Genomic DNA, 19,818 nt, shown 5'->3' on the forward strand with positions numbered 1-19,818 from the left:
AGTGTTACTTGGAAACAATAAGCCATGTAAAATTCAAGGTATTGGATCAATCAGATTAAAATTACATGACGGGCTTGAAAAGATTATCCAAGATGTGAGATTTGTTCCTGATCTTAAGAGAAATTTAATTTCTCTTGGCGAACTAGATAGAAAAGGTTGTTTGTTTAGAGGTGAAAATGGCACATTGGAGGTTATAAAGGACTCAAGAATTGTAATGAAGGGGTGTGAGGAAACATGGCTTGTACTCATTGGAAGGAGAGGTAGTAGCTGGGTCAGTAGCTTTAGTTTCGGTAAGAGATATGTCAAGAACTAAGTTGTGGCATAGAAGGTTGGGGCATGTGAGTGAAAAGGGTCTGGTGGAGCGCTGTAAACAAGGTTTGCTATGTGGTGACAAAGTGGAGAAACTGAATTTTTGTGAACATTGTGTTTATGGTAAGGCCTGTAGAGTAAAGTTTGGAGTTGGTCAACAAAGAACTAAAGGCACCTTGGATTTGATACATGCTGATTTATGGGGATCCCTCTAGAACTCTATCTCATTTTGGTGCAAGATACTTCCTGACTTGTGTAGATGATTTCTTAGGGAAGTTATGGATTCACATTCTCAAAACTAAAGATGAGGTTTATGAGATTTTCAAGAATTGGAAAACAATGATTGAGAATCAGACTGAAAGGAAAATCAAGAGGTTTCATACAGATAATGGTCTTCAATTCTATTATGATTTTTCAGTGATTATTGTAAGAAGATAGGAATTGCTAGGCATAAATTAGTTGCTAGAACGCCCCAACAAAAAGGCCTAGCAGAAAGGTTCAACGGAACCATACTTGAGAAAGTTAGATGCATGCTCTCGAGTGCAACTATCCCAAAGACCTTTTGGGCAAAAGCTGTGACAACAACTTGTTTCTTTATAAACAAATGTCCATCTACAGCCTTGAACATGAAAACATCATAAGAAGTCTGGTCTGGTCATCCTCTAACCTATGACAGACTTAGAGTGTTTGGTTGTGTTGCCTATGTGCACATAAAGTAAGACAAGTTGAAACTCAGGGCCTTGAAGTGCATGTTTATAGGGTATCCAGAAGGTGTCAAAGGCTATAAGCCATGGTGTCTGGAAGATGGACATAAGACATGCATTATAAGTAGAGATGTGGTTTTCAATGAGTCTGAAATGGCCTACAAAACAACATCAAATACTAACAAGGGACAATTGGATCTAGCTCCAATAAAACCAATGGTTGAGGTGGAGCCTCCTGATACAACTCAGAGTAAACAAGATGACAACATACCCCATGAGGAAGAATGTCTAGAAGGAACTCAACCTGATATTGAAGATGAGACAAATGATTACTTGCTGGCTCGAGATAAGACCAGGAGACAGATCAAACCACCAGAAAAAGTTGGTTATGCTGATCTAATGGCTTTCTCCCTTGTAGTTGCTAGTGAAGTTTAGGATGATGAGCCAAAAAGCTACAAGGTTGCAATGGCAAGTAAGGAAAAGTTGAAATAAGGAAAAGCTATGGATGAGGAAATGAAATTATTCCATGACAACCACACATGGGAGTTAGTGAAGAAACCAGTTGATGCCAAGTTAGTAAGTTGTAAATGGGTCTACAAGATGAAAGAAGGAATTCCAGGAGTTGAACATGGCAAATTTAAGGCAAGGCTAGTTGCTAGAGGCTTCACACAGAGAGAAGGCATTGATTACAATGATGTTTCCTCACCAATTGTAAAGCACAGGTCTATCAGGATACTTCTAGCTATGGTTGCAAAGTTTGATTTGAAGCTAGAACAAATGGATGTGAAGACAACTTTTTTGTATGGAGAGCTGGAAGAGGTTATCCACGTGAGACAACCTGAAGGATATGAAGCAAATGGTAAGGAAGATCATGTCTGTAAGCTGAACAAATCCTTGTATGGTCTGAAACAATCTCCCAAACAATGGAATAAGATATTTGATGATTTCATGTCAAGAATTAAGTTCAACAAAAGTAAGTATGACAACTGTGTTTACTTCAAATTCATCACACCCAATACCTTTGTTTTCTTATTGTTGTATGATGATATCTTGCTAACAAGCAATGATAAGAGTGAGTTAACAAAGGTAAAGGTTGAACTTAAAAGGGAGTTTGAAATGAAAGATTTAGGTGCTGCCAGTAAGATTTTGGGAATTGAAACCAAAAGGGACAGAAACAAGAAGTACTTGTTCCTATCTCAAGAGTCATACTTAAAGAAAGTATTGGACAGGTTTGGAATGTCTAGAGCTAAGAAAGTAACCCTACCTATATCCTAACAATTCAAACTAAGCAATGATCAAGCACCTAGTTCAGAAAGAGACATGGAATTTATGGCTAAAATTCCTTATGCAAATGCAGTAGGCTCTTTGATGTATGCCATGGTGTGTACTCGACCTGATATAGCATATTCAGTGAGTTTAGTGAGTAGGTTCATGTCAAATTCTGGGAAGGAGCATTGGCAAGCCTTGAAGTTGATTTTGAGATACATCAAAGGTTCATTTAGGAAGGGTCTGGTTTATGGTGGAACTAATAAGAACAGTTACAGTTCAGCTGCCATAGAAAGGTTTGTGGACTCTGATTATGATGGCTGCCTTGACACTAGGAAATCACTCACAGGAAAGCAAGCCTACAAAAGGTGGTGGCTTTATCCACTACAGAGGCAGAGTATATTGCACTAACAGAGGCTGTAAAGGAAGCTCTTTGGCTGAGAGGAATAGCTCAAGAACTCAAACTTCAAGATCAAATCATCATAGTACACTGTGATAATCAAAGTGCAATACACTTGTCCAAAAATCAAGTTTATCATGAGAGAACCAAGCATGTGGACATCAAGCTACATTTTGTTTGAGAAGTCATCTCAGAGGGAGTTGTAACTATTCAGAAAGTTGCTACTGAAGATAACCCATCTGACATGATCATTAAAGTGTTACCAAGCAGCAAGTTCTATTACTGTTTGGATCTGATTCAACTCAAGTGATCCTTGTCCACTGTTTTGTCAAAAATTAGCAGCCACATTGTTGATCCTTCAAAAATTCATAGCTACTGAACCAAGGTGGAGATTTGTAGGTTTGGTCCAGTCAGCTATGCTGACCTGTTCAATTCTATTCAATTTTATGCAATTCTGTTATTAACTGACTAACTGTTTGCTATTTCTTAAAATGTTAGTTAAGTTTAGTTGTCTATAAATAGACTTTGTTTTGTACAGATTAAAGAAGATTGTAATGTGGATTTATATTCATCAATAAAAAAACAGTGTTGGCTCATAACTAGATCTGCGTGCGTTATCTATCATTACTCTGATGTTGATATTCTTCTCTCTTAGAATTCACAACCTATCATCTCACACCAAATAGCCCATATACACACATGTCTTGCTTGCATCTTCTTCCCCATCAAAACATTTTTGGAGTGATGCTTTTACTAGTTACTACTACTACGTACTTAATAAACAGACTATCCTAAACGATAAGTCGCCTTTTGAAATACTTTCCAAGCTTAAACCTAATTATCAACTTTTGAGAAGTAGGAACCTTGTAATTACTTTTTTGTGCATGATTTCCCCACCTCTAAGCATATTGGTTTGTGTTGATTGACACGTGGCAAGTTAGTATTATTAATCTCTTACAAATGGTGTTATCACATATAAGTGATATAACATATTTAATCCTACTTCGATTGTATTAGCTAGTGAAATACAGTGCATATGCATCAATAAAATGATAGTTAACATATTCATTCTTTAGTCAAAATATTTGCTCTTAAACATTCACTATTTTCACTCTTCCATCTCCTAGATACATCACGATTGTCTTTAGGATTCTCCGGAGTTAAGATTTTATGAGTTACCTTACTCCTACTGATATCACGAACAAGCCCAAACACTCATCACTAGCCCTATGCTATTTGTCCAATTATTTGCAGTGTCTGAACGCATGCAACATATCTTCCACTTTCTCATTACACAAAGGACAATTAACATAAGTGGTCATATGCCATTTATATCTCAACTCATTTGTTGGAATAACTTCTTACCAATTTTCATAACATCCTGCTGCCAAATGTTCTTAAATAAACTATTATCTTTTAAGATTATGGGAGTTTGATAACCTGAGATAGGTGTCCTTAACTGAAAATAGACTATCAATATAATTGTTCCACTCCAAATAATCCTAACTATTATTTTTGTTGTTATTATTATCATTGTTTGTCATTGTCATAATTTCACCACTGCTCCATCATCCTACCATCAATTTAATTAACCACCAAATAAGTCTAAAATAAAAAGTATATTTTATCTTTTAAAATATTTCCATATTATTACTATCATCCTTATCATTATTATCCGTGTCATTAGTTAATCATTATTTTTGTTGGTATTGTTGTTATTATTATCGGTGCCATTGTTATCATAATCACTAACACTAATACTAATACTAGTTAGTCATTGACCATTGAACCCAAACAAATTAAAAAACTAAATCGAATTTAAGTAATAAATTAGAGTACCAAAAATTAATTTAACTTATTTTTAGTTAATTATAAGTGTATAAAAAGTTCTCACTCTTTCATATTTATAATCAATACAGGGTTTCAACATATTTCTTCGCACTTAAAATTGTACATATTTATACTGTATAACATTTTTATAAATTGAGTTAGGTTATAATTAATTCAAATTCACCAAATCAACTTTAATGATACGTTTGGTAAAAAGGAAACAAAACCAAAAGAAAAAAAATACAAATAGCAATGTATTTTCTTTTGTTTAGTTAAATAAAAAATAAAAAAAGTTGAGTTTTAGAAACAAGAATTCAACTTTTTTTTATTTCAATTCAAATTTTAAACTTTCCTTTTTTTATTCTCTTTTTCTCTCATTCAAACTCATAATAAATGTGAAGAGTCTCCTAACCTTATCTTATTTCTTTAATCAGATGTAAACATAAAGATTTAAAAAATATAGTTTTTACTTCTTATTTCTTCATATATTTATGAAAGATTATATATATATATATATATTTTAAATTCTACTAGTTTGTTTTTTTAAAATAAAAAAGCAGAAAAAAGGTGAAAAAATTCCATCATGGTTTGTCGGAGAAAAAAAGAAAGATAACAAAATCACATAATATTAAATATCAGCACTTACGTGTCACTGTATAATGAGATCACCATTTACCGAACGGTGGCATTTTCTTGCTGTCTGACATCAACGGCCGAGATCACTCCAGAGCGAGACCCTCATCAACTATAAAAGACTCCTCCGTCGTGTCACCATTCCCACAGTTTTAACAGAAACGAAGCGAAGCCCCAAAAGAGGAGAGAAAGAAGAAGAAACACTCGAGAAATTTCTCACATAGGGTTTGGATTTTTCGAGCAATCTTCTCTCTCCGCCACTTCACCTCACGCGATCTGGTTCCGATCGCACACGTTTTAATGATCGTCGTCTTCCGCAGCCTCTGATTCGGCTCTGATCTCTCTCGCCGCACCTCTCCGCCGGAACCATGATCTCCGCGCAGGGCGACCACCACCGCCACCACCACCACTACCACCACCAGCCGCAGCTTCCCGGCTCCGCCGACACCTCTCGGCAGCAGTTCACCGCGGATCGCGTGGAGCCCTTCTCCGTCAAGCAGGAACCCGCGTCGCTCACTCTTCTGCCGTTACGCGGTCATGATTCTAGTGAAGGTTTTTTTTTTTCTTCCCTTTAATCTATTCACTGTAAATCCAGTTCATTATTGATTTTGTGTTGCAACTTTTTTTGTTTTTCCTTCTTGCTCTATGTTTATGGTTTGTGTTTTCGGTGCGTCATTTTATTGATTGCTCTTGATGGAGTTAAGTCAGCTGGTGGCGGATTTTTCAGGAGGTTTTACACTTCTTTCGCGCCAAATACATTTGAAATTAGTTTTAATTTTACTCTGGCTTCATCTATTTCATAATTAGGTTTTATTAGGAAATTTTTAATTGGGAATATTTGTTTATTGATTTTTCTGTTATTCGATCTCGTGGCTTGTTTTGGTGAGCAAGGATAGCCTATTCGTAGTTGCTTGCCCTTTGTTTTTTTTTTTTAGTTGGTAAAGTGTGTGAGCATTTGAAGTAAAGTCACAATTTTTTGATTGAAGCATTTGTATGTATCCTTAGCATTTCGTGAAATGATTTTTGTACTACTCCGTGATGCAGTTGATGAAGATGTGTACTTGTCTCTTGCACATCAAATGTACAAGACTGGCAATTATAAGCAAGCCCTAGAACACAGCAACACTGTCTATGAGAGAAATCCGCTCCGTACTGACAACTTACTACTCCTGGGTGCAGTTTATTATCAGGTTTGTTCTTCTTCTATTGTCGTTGCTTAGTCTTGTCATTTGTTGGATGTTTTGTTTATGATCCGGTGCTGATTTCTTGTACTGGCAGTTGCATGATTTTGATATGTGTGTTGCAAAAAATGAAGAAGCACTGAGGATTGAGCCACACTTTGCTGAGTGTTACGGGAATATGGCAAATGCATGGAAGGTTAGTAACCGCCGGCAATTCAGTATGACTGTGATGGAGCTTGTTATACTATTTTTTGTGTGCAGTAGGCGAATATCATACATTTTCCAGAATCAGTAGAGCTTTATTTTGTGCAGGAGAAAGGAAACATTGACCTTGCAATTCGCTACTACTTGATTGCCATAGAGGTCCGTATGCAATTCTTGACTAATAATTGTAGTTTGTTTTGTGAATGTTTTATGAGCTTATTTGTTGTTTTGTTTTAGTTTTATTTTATTTTGTATTATTATTATTATTATTATTATTATTATTATTCCCCTCAGATATGGTAGTAACCTTTTCCCAACCAAAATTCTCGTTGTGTGTCCAACAACCATATAAGCTTCACCATAAAATTCTTTGGTGCTCGTTCTTATTATGAGAATAATGCTTTACTGTTATTTATGTTATATATCTTTCAATAGTTAGTCATTTCCCCTTTCATTTAATGCAATTTTTCCTTATGTACTTTCTTGTAATGTTTTTGTGCAATCCTTGATTGGTTTATTTAACCCGTTGCCTCCTCTTGGTTTTGCTGCTGTAGCTCCGTCCCAATTTTGCTGATGCATGGTCAAATCTAGCTAGTGCATACATGCGTAAAGGAAGACTCACTGAAGCAGCCCAGTGTTGTCGTCAAGCACTTGCTATAAATCCTCTAATGGTATTATTTACTTCTTGTTTGATGACAATAGTTTCTCATGCTAAGTAGTAGTTATTCAGAAAGAATAGTGTGTAATCTCTTACTTTTGTTCTACATTCTGTTTTATCATGTGGCTTATATGATTGTTTTCTACTGTACTACTACAGGTTGATGCCCATAGCAACTTGGGTAATCTTATGAAAGCTCAAGGCTTGGTGCAAGAAGTAAGTCCTAACATTGGATAATGTATTATCTTGTTTAAGTGGTATTCTTTTTGAGTTTTGAGGTTTTTCTATGACCTATAATTTTGTTTTTTTGAACTATCAATTCTTACCGCATAGGAGGTTAGTCTTTTCTTAATGACCTTTCTGCCACAGTGGGACATCCCTGAAATTGGATTTGTTGTACCACTTTCCTGATTCTTTAGCCTGTATAGTTTCTCTAAAGTGGAATTGGGCTTTCTACTTCCTAGTTTTAGACTATGCTCTACTTGATTTGCAAGTATGAGTTATATTCCATCGCGTTGAATTAGTTGTTTTATGTGAGATTTGACTTGATTTGACTTTTTGAAGACCTTTTCTGCCATAATGCTACTTACCCAGATCTTGGTGTACCACATCATGCTGTCAGAGCCATTATAGTTTCTTTACCCTAATGTGGCTTCTAGTTTGAGATGCTTATCTACTGGATTCCCCTGAATGAGTGTCTGCATTGGATATTATGCTGGTCAAATTCATCTTCCCTTTTCTGTATAGCCCCATAAAAGTAGTAAAACTGGCTGTGTGCTGGCCTTGAAGCCTGGAGGGCTCCTTCAGTGCTTTGTATTTTGTACCCTACATCTTTTCTTTACAATTTAGTTACTGATTTAAGTAATTCGTGCATGGGAACTGTGCTCAAATACACAGTTCGATACAGATATGAAGTTGTTGTCTTCAAGCCAGGGCTCAGATGATGGTTGCTCTTGTTGTAACTTCCATCTCCAAGACTGCAAATAGTCAGAATCTAACATTTTTTGCAGGCATACAGTTGTTACCTTGAGGCATTGCGCATTCAACCTACCTTCGCTATTGCATGGTCAAATCTTGCTGGCCTGTTCATGGAGTCTGGTGATTTCAACAGAGCCCTTCAGTATTACAAGGTATGTCTCTTTACTACATTACATGCTCGAATGAAATTCTTAAACTTGTGATAGATGTCAGATTGTCAGTGGTGCATCAGATTCTCTGATTAATTTTGATGAATTTGCTTGTGATGTTTCGTTTCTCATTACTAAATGATGTTTACCTGCAAGAGGGACTTGTGTAAGTTTTGATATATCATACATATGTGCGGTGCATTTGTCTTCCTTAAATTTGTGCTGTTTGCTTCATACTTGTGAAGTCCTGATATATTTATATTTAGAATTGTCTCTGATGCTGCTCACACTATTCTGTCATTATATATTCTCATACTTTTATTTTTGAAAAATATTTCAGGAAGCAGTGAAACTAAAACCTTCCTTCCCTGATGCATATCTGAACCTTGGGAATGTATACAAGGTATGGTGTTTAGCATGATTGGTTGGATAGGATTAGTACTTCAATTGTTGTTGGAAACCTGAAAGTTTTCTTTATTCTCCCTATATCAGGCTTTAGGGATGCCTCAAGAAGCTATTGCATGTTATCAACATGCTCTTCAGACACGACCAAACTATGGCATGGCTTATGGTGGGTTCTGTTGTTTTATTTCTTTATCTGTTTGCTACTAATTTATTTTCTTGGTACAAGATCAGTGCAAAGACTTCGAATATTAATGAAGATCTAATACTCATTTTTCATAATCACTTGTATAACCATTGCAAAATTGATATTTGTGCAACTGATGTACTATCTATCTAGTTCTAAAATCACTATCAATGACTTGTCTCAAATGGCCACTGATATATTGTAGATTTGTAGCATAATTGGTTTATATATCCTGCTGTTCATGTAAAATAACATTTTGAAAATTGTTAAACAGTGAATAAATGTGTCCTATATGCAGATAACTATTGCCTGTTGGCAAAATCCAAATTTACTTTCCATTTATTCAAATTATGCTGCTTTGCGATTACTGATATATTGAACCCAATTTATACTTATCACTTCAAATGGTGCACAGGTAATTTGGCCAGTATATATTATGAGCAAGGTCAACTGGATATGGCAATTCTACACTATAAACAAGCTGTTGCATGTGACCCCAGATTTTTGGAAGCTTACAATAACTTGGTTGGTTTCTTCTTGTGTCATAATTGGTTTAAAAAACCGGAACATGCAATTTTATGTGCAATTATATAATATTTTATTTGATTTACTTATAGGGTAATGCTCTAAAAGATGTTGGCAGAGTGGAGGAAGCAATCCAGTGCTATAATGTATGTTCTTTCCTTATCCCGTGGCCTTGCAATACATATATTTCTAGTCATTATGCTTTAATGCCATTAAAATTCCTACTCAATGTACTTTCTTTGTGGGATGAAGCAATGCCTTACATTACAGCCCAACCATCCACAAGCATTGACCAATCTTGGAAATATATACATGGAATGGTATGTGATCCCTTGTATCATCATGTTAATGGTAGTGATTTGTGTTGTACATGTAGGAATGAGTTTTCTTGGTTAAATGCAGGAACATGGTAGCTGCTGCTGCTCAATATTATAAAGCTACACTGAATGTAACAACTGGGTTGTCTGCTCCTTATAACAACCTTGCCATAATCTATAAGCAGCAGGTAGCTCTGATGTGAATATAATTATGAATACAGTGCTTGTATGTCTTAATTGTTCTATGTAGGCTTTGATAAAACTTTTGTTTTTTTTTTTTGGGGGGGGGGGGGGGTGGGCTGTAAGGATCAGAAGCTTTTACAAAAAAATTGTTGTTGAAAATATATCATTACTGATATTTTGTGGACAAATTATTGCAGGGGAATTATGTAGATGCCATATCGTGCTACAATGAGGTCCTCCGCATTGACCCCTTGGCAGCTGATGGACTAGTAAATAGAGGCAATACATATAAGGAGATTGGTAGAGTTAGTGATGCTATCCAGGATTACATACGGGCAATTGTTGTCAGGCCCACCATGGCAGAAGCCCATGCTAATTTGGCTTCTGCTTATAAAGATAGGTACGCTAATTTTTAGTTTTGCTTCATGGTAGTGAAGCCCACAGCATACTCTTAAACTTTAGAGAATAAGTCAAACTACATTCTTAGCAGCACGAGCATGAAATATAAGTATCCTTTAGTCGGATATTGAATTTGAACCTGGAACTTGCATCTTTTAGGAATTTTTTTCTTGTTTCTTTTTTACTCTAGTTGGCTGCATTATTAGTTAAGTTTCTTGCGTTTTCTAGACTTCATATCGTTGCATTGCCCTTGCAGAACCTTTGTGTGGCTTGTGTAAACAATGTGATCTCTCTAGATACTTGGTCATAGCTGTAAGCTAATCTAAATTATGTCACCTATTTCAGTGGACATGTAGAGGCTGCTGTGAAGAGCTATAAACAAGCATTGATTCTTCGTCCAGACTTCCCTGAAGCAACTTGCAATCTCCTTCATACACTTCAGGTTTTGTCCATTCTTTATTATAATATTATTTATTATTTTCTGAGTTTGGCAGAGAAGCTTTTGATATAATCCTGTTGCTTATGTGTTACATGAATTCATTATCCTATATCCCAATTGTGACACCCTCTACCCACACAAATAACAAATAAAAGGAAATACAATCATGTGAATTTTTTTTTTTTTTTTAAAAACACATTGACTTTAAATTAATTTCAAAAGATAAAGGATTCACATTCACTTAGTGAAAAACATAGTAGAAATTAGTGAAAAACATAGTAGAAATTGTTCGAATAAAAAAAAAAGTTATCCTGGCTCAAAACAAGGCTGTCCATTCTGAATAAAAAAGCTAAAATAGAAAATATAACGCAATCATATCATTTACGGAAATTATCACATGTGAAGTACAATCCCATGTCCTAATGTCACACTTACTAGAGCATATCCCTATCACAGACTACGTCTCTCCATCTCTAGCATGGAACTCATCATATGATGGCTCACCTGAAAGAAAATGACAATCAACTCAAACACAAACACACACCAGGAATTAGTTATCACATTCATATATAATAAAATATTAGAGCATTAAAACATATAATACTTAAAGCTGAATTTATATAAATAACATCACTTCACAAAATCACATACTCCATAAAATAACATCAAACCACAATTATTGTTAACTCAATGAATGTCAAACACATGCGTTATGCAACAAATACTCTAGACTCAAGCCTACATGCAATGTGGTACCATTTTTCGGTGAAAAACCTCGTCGGACGTTTAGGAGTACATGACAAGAAACACCACGCAATGGGTATATCAAGTCATGCTCACTAAGTAAAATCATAGGGAGATCAGTCAGGGTCATGCTTGTTTTGCAAGAATGCTCCAACCATATGGGATCGACACAGGCTTAAAGGAGCACTCAAATCGGGTGACCCCCAAAGCCTACACTCCAAAGAGTCCGTTAGGGCCTCTCCTTCCTGATTCAGGTCCAATCCAGAAAAAAACATTTGAACACATAAACTTTACCTATGAATTATGCAATGCACACAACTATTCAATTGTTTTCGAAATTTCAATTTTTTTTTAAAAACTATTTTAACTCATCGCACCTCAAGTGATTAAACTTGTTGGGTTCTCACACTCACAACTCATTGCACATTAACTCGTCGCCCTTAAAGGGTCTTACAGTTGTGTGATTACATAATTCATAGCTCAAAACTCAATACATACACCATCTCAACAATCATGTAATTCACAATCCATTACGTACCAAATGATTATCACTTACACACAATCCCAATCACAATTTCATAATAAAATAATTTATCACATCCCATGCATCCTACACATATCATTCAATAGTAACATTTACTTGACGCAACAAAACAAAAAAAAATTAATTAAATTGAAATATATTAATTCAACAAAATAATTAAAAAAACTTCTACAACAAATAATTTATAAAGTAAAAAAAATAATCACTATGAAACAATAATTTCTATAATCTTATTTTATTTATTCCTATTATTATTATTATTATTATTATTATTACACATCATAGTGAAGATGCATACTTGAAATACACTAAGACAAAAATAAACACTGTATCAAACCATTTTGTATACTTTCAAATGTTTCTTAATGCTCTAATATATATGTTAAACTGCTATAGGAAATCTCAAACAGCAAAAACAGTGCCACAAGGAATCACGTACAGGGCACTTTCAACAAAAAGCTTGATATCTACTTTATATATATATATGTAAATTAAAGCTTCACTACTGCACAGCCGTTTATGAATTAATATTTCCAATGATTAACATATATTATTGCACCTTGAAAGAATGTTCACCTGCCACAATCCGTTTATCAATTTAATATTAAAAATTCATTAACATATTAAACATACATACTGCACCTTAACGTACCAGTTCTTTTTTCTTTAGCCGCTGCAATTCTTTTTAGACCAGTAAACATTTGGAAAGCCACTCTTATATCCATCTTCTCACAAAGTTAATTATTATAACCAAAGGACATAGGGGTGCGATGCTGCTTAATGCCAAACTCAGAAAGTCCAGGCCATAAGAATCATTCATACAAAAAAAAATATCCATTTGAGGTTTGGCCATTCACGTTAGGGGATCGTATATAAAAAAAAGGAATTAACGTGTATATTATACAATTCAAAATTTGAAATCAAAGCTTGAAACATGTAAATGATTCATGTAAAATTCAAAGCTGGAAACATAAAAAAAAAAAACAAATCTTGCACGAGTAAAATTCGATCACAATGACAAGAGAAACTATTAAAAAAAACAGAACTTAATTTTAGAGAAAAAAAAGAAAAAGAAACAACCCAAAATAACCCAGAATTGATTCTCTAAGGATCCCTATACATGCTTCTTCTAATCCCCAAGTGTGAGTAGCTCATCCCTTACCTCGATGTAGTCGCTGAAGCATTCTGCGTTAGCAATTGTGGCGTTTCTGGTGCTTTCTAGAGCTCCTCCTCCGGTTGCTCTATTAGGGTTCTTAGAAGAAGAAAAAAGGAACAAAAGTGTTTTGGAAAATTATGACCTAATTTATTTAATTTATTTATTTATAGGAAAACTTAAAAGGCACGGCTGTTACACCAATGTACCACCCATATGATTAAGTGGCTATTGCATTTATGGGCTGTTACACCAATGTACCACCCATATGATTAAGTGGCTATTGCATTTATGGGCTTCAGATAGATGATGCTGGTCAGGTCATGTGGTTGGAATGAATAATAAGTATAGTATAGCCTTCTGTATGTTAGAGCTGATTGGACTATATCATAAACTTGGGTTTTAGATATGCTTTCCAGTAAAATTGACCGAAGTCATGATTAAAATGATGCTCTATATGTTATAATGCAACAATGTTCTTTCTCATTTTTGTTTACTATTATCTTTAGCATTGTCTTGTGATGATGCTCTGCCCATTCCCACAACCTAAAAAGGAATTACGGTGTTAATTCCCGTCTGTTGGTGTGTGTAATGTATTTAAATGCCATTTCTCCATTGTTTGGTTATCACAATGCTTTGCTCTGCTAGTTCATGATCAAGTGTTGGTAGTACTATTAAAATTATTTAGTGTAGTTTGTAATTTCATTTGGCATCAATCAGTATATAATCTTTTGTCATATTGCAGTGTGTCTGCTGTTGGGAGGATCGCGATAAAATGTTCAAGGAAGTTGAATCAATAATCAGGAGGCAGATTAATGTCAGTAGCAATGAATACTCCATTTGCTTTTCTTCTATTAAAAATATAATGATATGTACAACCATGCTTTTGTTTGAATGTCCTTCAGTTATTATCCTTTCTGTCTTTCAGATGTCTGTTCTTCCTAGTGTCCAGCCATTCCATGCCATAGCATATCCTCTTGATCCAATGCTTGCTCTGGAAATTAGGTATGAATATTGCTGTTCATAGGAGGCACAACCAATTAAAATATGAAATGCTCTATTCTATAGTATATTCAGTTTATAATATCCTTTCCATTCTCTCTTTGCAGCCGTAAATATGCTGCACACTGCTCGGTAATTGCATCTCGTTTTGCTCTTCCTCCATTCAACCATCCTTCTCCTATTCCAATCAAGCGCGAGGGAGGATATGAAAGACTAAGGATTGGGTATGTCATAATTTTGTAGCTAAATCTCTAAATAATTTTCTCCTCCTTCTGTTCTATCTGTACCAAAAAGTTTTGTTATATTTTTTTTAAGTGTGGGAAACTTTTGGGTTGCAGTTATGTGAGTAGTGACTTTGGTAATCATCCCTTGTCTCATCTCATGGGATCTGTTTTTGGTATGCACAACAGGAAGAATGTGGAGGTATTTAATGTGGTTTCAATCAACCTATTTGTCTTACAATTTTTTTTCCTTCTGTTCTCAATGTATTATTATCAATCTATATATGTAGGTGTTCTGCTATGCCTTGAGTGCTAATGATGGTACTGAATGGAGGCAACGTATTCAGTCTGAAGCAGAGCACTTTGTGGATGTATCTGCCATGTCATCAGATGCAATAGCAAAAATGATTAATGAGGATAAGATACATATCCTTGTCAACCTAAATGGTTATACTAAGGTAGGGAGTAATTCTTTTATGTTCCTTCTAGTATTCAAGCTTCATAATTAATTCAATTTTGTTATATCGGGGTTGGTTTTATACTTTTTATTTTACTTGTTTACTATAGTATTGGGAGTGACTTTTTTCCCCTGTTGTTTGAAACTGTAATTGTATCATGACCTGGTAAATTTTATGCTTGGAATTCATAGCCCCTCTCTCCTCCTCCTCCTCCTCCTAAGTCTCAAATATTCTTTTTTCTTGCACGGTGTAATTCTCATTATTTTTCAGGGTGCCAGAAATGAGATATTTGCTATGCAACCTGCACCAATTCAAGTTTCATATATGGGATTCCCTGGAACAACTGGGGCTACTTACATAGACTACTTAGTCACTGATGAGGTTAGAAACTTGATGCTTCCAGATAAGTGAGAGAACGATTTTTTATTAACTCATTACTTGCTTCCTGATTTCTTATTATTTCTCTTGCAGTTTGTTTCACCACTAGGGTATGCAAATATATATTCAGAGAAGATTGTACATCTCCCCCATTGCTACTTTGTAAATGATTATAAACAGGTTATGTTTTTTGAACTTTTAATGGATAACCTTGGGCTTAATTTTGTTTGTGTTTTTTTAATGTATTTGTATGCTTGGCATTGAGTGTCTTTGTCCTGCATGTTTTGTTTGTTCAGAAAAATCAAGATGTGTTAGATCCCAACTGCCCACACAAACGATCAGATTATGGTCTACCTGAGGATAAATTTATATTTGCATGCTTCAATCAACTGTACAAGATGGATCCTGAAATATTTAATACATGGTAATGTCAGTCAGGACTTTATTGCTTGTTTATATAAAATATAATATCCCTCAATTATATTCCATATTTCTTCTTTTTATCCAAAATTTGGCATCTTATTCTTTACATGTCTGACAATGCTTGTATTATTTTAGGTGTAATATTCTTAAACGTGTACCCAACAGTGCACTCTGGCTCCTCAGATTTCCTGCAGCTGGGGAAATGAGACTGAGAGCATGTATGTGTTGTCGTTTGATTATATGTTTTTAAGACTCTGATCGGTAATATCTGTTTCATTTTCATTAGTTCTCCAATGGGCTTTGTCCATGTGAATACGCATTTAGATCTTTTTAAGTTATTATTATCCTATTTGTATTGAGTACTGGACCTCTTTCAGATGCTGCTGCACAAGGGGTACAACCGGATCAAATTATTTTCACAGATGTTGCCACGAAGAATGAACACATCAGAAGAAGTTCTTTAGCAGACTTATTCCTTGACTCGTAATTACTGACCTGTATTTTATTTGTATCTTCATTTTCCTGTTCGCAAACAATTGGCCCTCTCCCCCTTCCTTACAATTGTTTGCTTATATAGTTTTTCTTCGTCTTATGTGCGTGGACTTTGTTTTCTTGTAGGCCTTTATGCAATGCACATACAACAGGAACAGATATACTATGGGCAGGTTTGCCAATGGTTACTCTGCCTCTTGAAAAAATGGCTACTAGGGTTGCGGGCTCACTCTGTCTTGCCACTGGACTAGGGGACGAGATGATTGTTAGCAGGTTAGCACTTTCCAGTTTGTTTTTTTGTTTGATTTGGTTGCTTACTTTTGTAAACTTCTCCCTGTCTTTTACTTAATTTTCAACTTTTGTGGAACCATGTAGCATGAAAGAGTATGAAGATAGAGCAGTCTCATTGGCTCTGAATCGGCCGAAGCTTAAAGCTCTTACTAATAAGCTTAAAGCTGTACGCTTGACTTGCCCTCTATTTGACACTGCCCGCTGGGTGAGTTTCGAAATTATATAAACCCTCTATACAATCTTATGGTATTTCTGTTGCCTGTTCAGTTCTTTAAGTTGCTGCACTGAATGTTGCAGGTGAGGAATCTTGAGAGATCATATTTTAAAATGTGGAATCTGCATTGCTCTGGTCAACGTCCTCAGCATTTTAAGGTCACTGAAAATGATCTCGAATGCCCTTACGACAGGTAGCATAGGAATTAGACGGGAATGTAGATAAGAAAATTAAGAGAAGGTCGCATTGTTGAGACGTAGTTACTCAAATGTTGATGGGTTATTTAGTTACTCATTGTTGATGTACTACCCCTATCTTGTATTAGTAAAAGAGAAAATTTGTGATGTGTACTCACCGTCGGTGGATTACCTCGTAGTAGTAAAAAGAGTACAACAATGTGACGTATTTTTATTTATAAAAGAAAATGTTTGCCTTTGGTGTTCTGCCTTCTCTCTTTTCTTCTTCTTCCAAGATTAGGGTTATTAAGAGATGACTGTGTTTGGATGAGGAATTTTGAGTTGAATTTAGTTTCAAAGTGAATTTAAAATATGCATTAAATAAGCAAATTTAAAAACATCACTTGTTTGGACATTAAATTTAGAGATTTTTTAAAACAATAGACATTCTAAAATATTGTTTTCAAGTAAAATGAATGAATTTTAATATGAAATGAAATTAGTTAATCTGATTTTTTGTTTAATAATGAAATTTTATTGGAGCTGTATAGATTACCTTTGTAATCATTATTTTGTAGATACACGATAAAATATAATGAATTGAGGCAGTATTTTACGAAGATTTTAAATTTTTAACATTCAGTGTTTTATTAATTTATTCAACAGCAGTGACGGTATCAGTCATGAATATAGAAATAGATTGGGCAAACAAGGTTTTATTAAATAATTTTGACTTATTTAAAAAAATCAAGGTCTAAATTGACTTGTGTTAAAGGTGTTTCTTTTTACTGTTGACTTCATCTATTTGAAAACTTGACTTGTTAGTTTACTTAAATATTTATTTTGTGTTGAAATTTTTAGATGACATGTCCCAGAGTAGAATAATCGACTAATTGGAAAAAAAAATATCAAAAAAAATATAAAAATTAAAATTACTAATACTCAAAGCATGGAATGAGGATGAAAGTAAGTAGATTAAAATGTATAAGAACCTACTCTAACTTGTTTAAATAATATAAACTTATTTCAAGGTTGAATGTGATATTTTATTACCTTTTAAAAATAATATTAAATAAGACATAAATTTATCATTCAATAAGTTTAAAGGCTTAACTTTTTATACATGTGTATGTATCAACATGCTTAATGTTTAAAAAGATAAATAATTATATGGTTTTAATATAGGGAATGTATATATCCTTATTTTTTAAAGTAAAAGTACGCTATTGAGTTACATTGTTGACGTATTGTAAAATATTATCTAATTTTAACTCTTGCTAGAGTATTTATATTAAAAAAATAAAAATATTTGCGTTAGAAAATTTCAAAGGATTGCCCAAGCTTCTTTTTTTGTGAAAAAGAAAAAACTTGACTTGGTCTAACTAGATGAATAGAAATGTGTTGGCACGTTATTGTCCTTTCTTATTAGATTTGATATATCAAACAGTAAAATCCACACAAAACAACTCTTACAGACATAATAGCTACATGCATTTCATTTATTTAATATTGTATAGTAATTGACTATTGCATGAAGCGAAATTGAGAAAATCATTTATCCAACCAAAGCCCGAGCAAGATGATACGGTATCGCGATTCGATCATGTATTCCCACTCAACTATTGTTGTACCAGAATTGCTTCTGAAGGTAGTCGATTACGTTTTTGTCCACTTGAAAAGCTTTGGCAAGAACTTCATCAGAGATAGGAGGTTTAGATCCAAACACAGCATTTGCAATGGAAATAACTCCAGGGTTTTGGCTACTAAGACCAGCAATGGCCAAAGCATTTCCATAACCTATGTTTTGCTGGAAGTGAATCAGCCCTATTGGGAACACAAACACATCACCCTTGTTCAGCACTTTGGTGAATAAACGGTTGTCGTTTTGATTGGACGCGACAAAACCAACGTAGAGGGTACCTTCCAAGACTACAAGAATCTCTGTCCCTCTAGGGTGAGTTAGGTGCAAAATCTATGCGTGCCAAGGATATATATGCCAAGTGAATTGAGACCTAATATTTCATTGACTGTGACAGCTGCCACCTTTGATCCTAGTGGGTTTGAAGTATCTCCGGGTCCCAATCCAGAAAAGAAGAAATCTTCAGCTTTAGCAAGCTTTGGATCCTGGCAAAGTTTTCCATTCACGAACACTGCACATTTAATTTAAAAACCAAATCACAAAGAAACTTTTATGATGAATATTATTTTTGACACAAAATAATGTAACAAGTAGCAACAATATTTATGTAAGAGTAAGAATATAAATATATACCACCAGTTTTGGTATCATTGATAGCTACACAAAAGTCTTGCAGGGGGCTTGGATCATAAGCAAAGGCAACAGATGATGCCAAAACCCATAGCACAACGAAGAAGTAAAACAACCTTCATTTTTCTTCCTCGCAACTAACTTAATTCTTAGAAGTGTAGATTCGTAACTCAAAAAGTACCAACAAGAAAGACATGTAGTGCAACTATGAAACTAATAAAATCAAAATAAACATGGTGCTAAATATTGTCATATGGTGCAATGAACGGTTCTCCGGCCCAATCAACTACCACATCGTCAACATCATTCTGAATGTCATTTACACTGGGAGTAGTTGTAGTAGGACCTGACATGAGAGACTTAATATTTAAGTTCCCTAATATAAGTTGCATCTAGTCCTTTTGCGGATGAATTTGTTGTAAGCTCAACGTTCAAGTTTTGAATCCTCTCACGCGTCTCCTGTATTTGGTCTACCACCTTAAACTGAATCACAAAAGGTTAGGCAGATTTTGAGGTGAACATTTTGCTTAATGCACCTAGGCCATACACATTCCCTTTGACATTGCCTCCAATAGCATTAAAATATATGCCATTGTCGTTGACAGAGGAAGAAGGGGTAGATGAGTCTTCCTCCGTGACACATTCCACGACCTCTTGCTGCAATTATTGAAATTCTATCTACAAAATAA

At 34.8% G+C, this 19,818-nt stretch overlaps 1 protein-coding gene and 1 pseudogene across 1 annotated transcript; one reads left to right on the forward strand and one right to left on the reverse strand.

Moving 5' to 3' along the window:
- Positions 1-5,273: 5,273 nt before the first annotated feature.
- Positions 5,274-17,120, forward strand: LOC100798815 (probable UDP-N-acetylglucosamine--peptide N-acetylglucosaminyltransferase SEC). The gene is made up of 28 exons (XM_003536104.4): positions 5,274-5,694; positions 6,187-6,332; positions 6,421-6,519; positions 6,636-6,686; positions 7,082-7,198; positions 7,345-7,401; positions 8,196-8,315; positions 8,653-8,715; positions 8,805-8,883; positions 9,317-9,426; positions 9,519-9,572; positions 9,679-9,746; positions 9,829-9,931; positions 10,124-10,326; positions 10,671-10,767; positions 13,951-14,022; positions 14,134-14,210; positions 14,315-14,431; positions 14,546-14,630; positions 14,719-14,886; positions 15,157-15,267; positions 15,358-15,444; positions 15,561-15,688; positions 15,823-15,905; positions 16,065-16,170; positions 16,306-16,452; positions 16,555-16,675; positions 16,768-17,120. Exons 1-28 carry the CDS (start codon positions 5,511-5,513, stop codon positions 16,879-16,881), a joined length of 2,967 nt encoding a protein of 988 aa, XP_003536152.1. The 5' UTR covers positions 5,274-5,510; the 3' UTR covers positions 16,882-17,120.
- A 1,082-nt stretch (positions 17,121-18,202) lies between these two features.
- Positions 18,203-19,482, reverse strand: LOC100803407 (germin-like protein subfamily 1 member 13; annotated as a pseudogene).
- Between the last annotated feature and the right edge of the window lie 336 nt (positions 19,483-19,818).

The sequence above is a fragment of the Glycine max genome, chromosome 10, assembly GCF_000004515.6.
Source record: "Glycine max cultivar Williams 82 chromosome 10, Glycine_max_v4.0, whole genome shotgun sequence".
Lineage (NCBI taxonomy): Eukaryota > Viridiplantae > Streptophyta > Magnoliopsida > Fabales > Fabaceae > Glycine > Glycine max.

Bases quoted from the DNA above. Each gene is read 5' to 3' on its own strand.
- LOC100798815 (XM_003536104.4), top strand. From the start codon at position 5,511: ATGATCTCCGCGCAGGGCGACCACCACCGCCACCACCACCACTACCAC. The intron at 6,520-6,635 runs GTTAGTAACCGC...TATTTTGTGCAG, and splicing joins ATATGGCAAATGCATGGAAG to GAGAAAGGAAACATTGACCT. The intron at 9,427-9,518 runs GTTGGTTTCTTC...ATTTACTTATAG, and splicing joins TGGAAGCTTACAATAACTTG to GGTAATGCTCTAAAAGATGT.